General features: G+C 42.7%; 1 protein-coding gene across 1 annotated transcript in view; it reads left to right on the forward strand.

Annotated features, from left to right (window-relative positions):
* The window catches only part of Dnah9 (dynein axonemal heavy chain 9), a 433,197-nt gene that overhangs the window by 423,565 nt on the left and 4,564 nt on the right, over nt 1-5,068 (forward strand). Inside the window, exon 66 of the mRNA XM_023705424.1 lies at nt 2,589-2,978. Coding sequence (XP_023561192.1) covers nt 2,589-2,978 — 390 coding nt within the window. The remainder of the gene's footprint in view (nt 1-2,588; nt 2,979-5,068) is intronic.

The following is a 5,068-nucleotide window of genomic DNA, read 5'->3' on the forward strand; positions in this document are numbered from 1 at the left end:
GATTTGAAACTGTCTCATTGCTGTTTATCAATAAAACTTTGAAAAAAAAATAAAAGAAATAAAAAGGAATTTCCACAAGTTAAAGGGTATCTAAGACAAAGTTATCATATTCAATTTTATTCTTTATTGTAATGAAGGTCTTTAGTCATGAAGCAAGGCAAAAAAAAAGTTGCATAGCTGAGATCTCAAAAAATAAATATTATTATCTTTATTTTTCACACTAGATTTAATCTTTATAACAAATACTATTTTGTGAAATAATTAGACATTTTATGGGAGAACTTAATTAGTACATAAGCTACATGTTGCACATAATTGTAAATCATCACTTAGTTGAAAATATGAGGAAGACCATATTGTTTGAGAAGTCTGATTTGTGCTCACATGTACAGGTAGCAAATTAGCTCCTATTTTCAGAAGGCCATGTACACTAACTCTGAGAGTGTGTAAGAACATCTTTTCTCAACATTAGCCTAGTAATGGTATTCATTCAACAGACCCTGAAGGAGGTCTACCAGAAGGAACTTGTTCAGCTACTTTGAGTGTAGTGGAAGTGACAGACTTCAGTGCACTTGCGCTTCTTGTTGATTCTTTATGTGACTTCATTTTTTTTTTAATCTTTATGATCCTTTATTTGAGCAAGATTCCTGACCAGTATACAATGATGAACTCACTAAACAGAGACCTGTGCAGAAATCACACATTATCCATCTAGACAGGTTAGGGTTATCCTTTGTCTTTTGATGGAATAATTCAATTCAGTTTCATAGGCACAGCATCCGTCACCCTCATGCAGGCGTGGTACTCTGGTGCCTTGCCTTGTGTGGGGAGCGGCTGCTGGTGTGTGCTGGAGTTGTGGCCATGTTCAGCCGAGGAAGGGTGTTCCAAGGGCCAGGAGTGCTTTTGGCTCTGGAGCCCCAAGAGTCTAGGAGGGAATTGAGACACCACTGTGAATGTGGGTGGGATGAGGTGGCAAACTGCTCAGATACCATGTGGGGTAACATTTTGAGAGGCTTCCTTAATGCATAAGCTTTTCACTTCTGTAAGAGCTGAAATTAAATGCTACTTTTTCTGAGGCAAATTAATGGACAGCCTAGTTAAATTCAGACTTTATGTGACTTCAGACGCTCTTCTCTGTGGTGGCCAGTCACCTCAATTCCTCTGAGTACACAAACAGAATGAAACTTATACTTTTTCATCATAATAGGGTCCTTTTACTTGAAGGGAAAACAAGTGTGATTCAGGCTGCATCCATTCAGCTGATCTGCCTAATATGGGTGTGATTTAATGTTCATCTTTTCTTTAAAATACTATATTAATCAGCTTCCCCAACACTGGGACAATATAGGAGAAACAATATAGAAGTGGAAATTTAATTTGGCTTACAGTTTGGGGGATGCAGTTCATAGCTGGTTGGCTCCAAGGCAGCAATAACATACTGGAAAGGCATAGTTCCTTAATGGCCACTTACTTCTTAATGGCCACTGGACCAGATGGCCCTACAATGTGATGTGATGAAGAAAAACAAAGAGAGGGGGTCAGGGAGATGGCTCGGTAGAATAAGTGCTTCTCTGGCAAGTGTAAGGGCCTGAGTTCAATCCCCAGTTTCACCAAAAAAAAAAAAAAAAAGAAAAGAAAAAAGAAAAACAAAGAGGAGCTTAAGAGCCCTCCTTGGGAAGGGGCCTATGCCCATGGCTTCTTCAAGGAAGATGCCCGCTGGGATACACAGGTAACCCAGGGACAAACCAACATGCATCTTGTGGTGGGATGATTAAATAAAAATGCCTTGCATTAAGTTCATCAAGGTAGTGAACAAAATCTGTTCACCACCTGGAAGCCAGGAATGAGAGGGAGAAGCGAGGAGCTGGGGGAGAGACATACACCCTCCAGAGGCACACCCCGGGTGACACACCTTTCTGATCAGGCTGGGTCTCCTCATGCCACATTTAGCTACCAGTTCAGTGGATCAATTCACTCATGAGAACAGGGCCTCTATCATCCAGTCATGTCCCAAAAGCCCCCTATTTCTGAATACCTCAGATTTCTGAGAGATATTCCAAATGGAAACCATAACAAAGTTGAATTTAAAGAGCTTTTTAACATAAACTTGTTTTACACATTCCATCTAACATCTGAGAGAGGCTCCTTTAAAGTCGATGTTGTATCCAATAGCTTAATTTCTGAAAGAAATCCTTAACTTGGAGAAATGGAAGTCATGGCAGGCTTTGGCTTCTCATCACTGAGCTCTACGAAGAAGCTGCCAGGGCTACTGCAAAGATTGCAGGACAGTTGACGTTTAGGGCAGGGTTGGAGCATTACAGAACCCACAGATGGTTAAAGATCCACAGTGAGAAGCATTTGTGTTCTCTGAAACACTGTCAATGGAGAGTGAGACTATCACAAGAGCAGGAAGGATTTAAAAGGACAAGCCTCTCTGAGACAAGCCTTGCAAAGCAAGTGCTAGACTGGAAAGCCACGGTGTTACCTGCTGTGGAGTCATCTCCAATCCCGAGTACCATGAGCCAGAGGTCTCTGAGGCTGACTGAACGTTCTACCTCCCCTAACCTTTCTCCTCTTGCTGTCTTCAGGGGGAGCTGACCATGACTAGCGACATGGAAAATTTACAGAACGCCCTGTACCTAGACACAGTGCCAGAGCCCTGGGCCAGGCGAGCCTATCCTTCCACAGCAGGCCTGGCAGTCTGGTTTCTGGACCTCCTCAACCGCATCAAGGAGCTGGAGGCTTGGACAGGTGACTTTGCCATGCCCTCCACAGTGTGGCTGACAGGCTTCTTCAATCCCCAGTCTTTCCTGACCGCCATCATGCAGTCTACGGCCCGCAAGAATGAATGGCCACTGGACCAGATGGCCCTACAATGTGACGTGATGAAGAAAAACAAAGAGGAGCTCAAGAGCCCTCCTCGGGAAGGGGCCTATGTCCATGGCCTCTTCATGGAAGGTGCCCGCTGGGATACACAGGTAACCAGGGACAAACCGACATGCACCTTGTGGTGGGATGATTAAATAAAAATGCCTTGCATTAAGTCTGACTACTGCAAAGGATGCCCCCAAATCATAATTTTCTTTTCTTGGAGGCCATTTTACCCAGACACCAGCAGTGCACAGAGCCCAGGCTTTGCATAGGGAGTATAGACTGGCTAAAATTGAGGGCTTTCAAGCTGGACTCACTGGATCTCAATCTCATCATCACCACTTGCGAACTATGACCTTCAGTTATAGTTTTACCCTCGAGGTCTGCTTATTCATTGGGGAAAGCAAGTGAGTAACTGTGTAAAACACTTGAGTGGTGCCTGGCACGCGGACAGTGCTCCAAAAGTTGGCCTGAGCTCTATCCCACTGCCAATTTGACCCAGGGATCTTATTTTACTTCTCTGATCAATTTTCAGGAGTTCTAGGTAGGTGAAAATTTCTTCTGCCTTCTAGAAAAAAAAAAAAAAGCTATTAGATGTTATTTAAATTGGCACTTTGAAAGAACTCACTGAAAGCTGATAAAAATTTGAGTCACTGTAAGACTGGAGAAGATGTTTAGTCACAAGTAGGAAACTGGCAAGCAGGCACAGGTAGTTGGGGTAATGAAATGAGCAGGATGCATATCTTGAGAGTAAGTTTATAGCCATCACATACATAGGCTCTAGAAAGAATGCCTATCAAATATATCCCACTTGGCGGATGCCATTAAACTATTCCTACCATGCCGGCCCCGCCCCCAGGGCACACGGAGGCGGCAATTGAGACTGGGTGTGGTGGCATGCGCCTGTAATCCCAGTTCTTGGGAGGCTGAACACAGGCAGATCACCACAAGTCTAATCTAGTAGTGAGACCCTGAAGACACCCTGTAGACACTTCCCTAAAATGCCAAAAAAAATTTTTTAAATTAAAAAAACCCAACTATTCCTAGCACATGGTACTAAGCTAATCAAGCAACATGGAACTAGAAGATCCCAGGAGATGATATGAATAAGATACTGCAGAGAGATAGAGCAGATTGAATAGTGCTGGCCCACCATTCAACTTTCCCAGAACCTAAGAAGGAGGCCTCACTTATGGTTAGGGATGTACGGCGATAGTAGAGCACCTGCCTAGGATGAGGCCTTACTCAGAAATGGGTTTTTTGCAGATGTAAATGATTATGATGAGACTACAGTGGGTTAGCATGGATCCTAAATCCACTGACTGGGGCCTTTATAAAATGTCCATGTAAAGATGGAGGCAGACTGGAGATGATGCTTCAACAAGCCAAAGAATGCAAAATTTTCCAGCAACCACCGAAAACCAGCAGAGAGGTATGAGAAGATTTTGCCTTCAGAGCCTCCTAGGGACCAACCCCCACAACACTTTTATTTCAAACTGTGGCCTCTAGAACTACAAGAGAATAATTTTCTTTTATTCAGCCAAAAGGTTTGTGGCAATTTGTTACACTAGTACAACAGGACAACATTCAAACAGCTTGAATCTTGAGAAAGAAGTTATTTTCCTCTCCACCTGAACACTTACACAAGAGTGTGTTATCGACGATCACAGATGTACTGTATAGAGGTCTAGGGTAAGCCACATCAGGAGCTCTCAAAACTCCAAAATGACAGCAGACATATAAAAAGAAAAGTGTGGAAGAAATTAAGAAGCTATATATGTCCCAAAGTTGAAAAGTATACTAAAATTGAAATTCAATAGAGATTCAACAGCAAACTTGAGTAGGCACAAAAATGAGCAAACTTGTAAATGTATCTTGAGGTTATCCAGTTTAAGAAACAGAAAGAAAACAAAGAATGGAAACAGTCCCAGAGACCTGTAGTACACAATCAAGATTATCAGCATACACACAGTAGGAGTTTCATAAGGAAAGAAGAGACAAGGAGCCAGAAATAATATCTGAGGAAATAACAGAAGCTAGGTATGGTGGTGTAAACCTATAATCCCAACAGTTAGGAGGAATGTGAATTTGAAGCCAGCCTAGGTTACAAAGTAAGTTCTTCAACACCTGGATTACATAGCAAGGTCTTCTCTGAGGAAAAGGGGAGGGGGAGGAAGAGAGACGGGGAGGGGGAGGA

The sequence above is a fragment of the Octodon degus genome, unplaced genomic scaffold, assembly GCF_000260255.1.
Source record: "Octodon degus isolate 3935 unplaced genomic scaffold, OctDeg1.0 scaffold00219, whole genome shotgun sequence".
In the NCBI taxonomy this organism is placed as follows: domain Eukaryota; kingdom Metazoa; phylum Chordata; class Mammalia; order Rodentia; family Octodontidae; genus Octodon; species Octodon degus.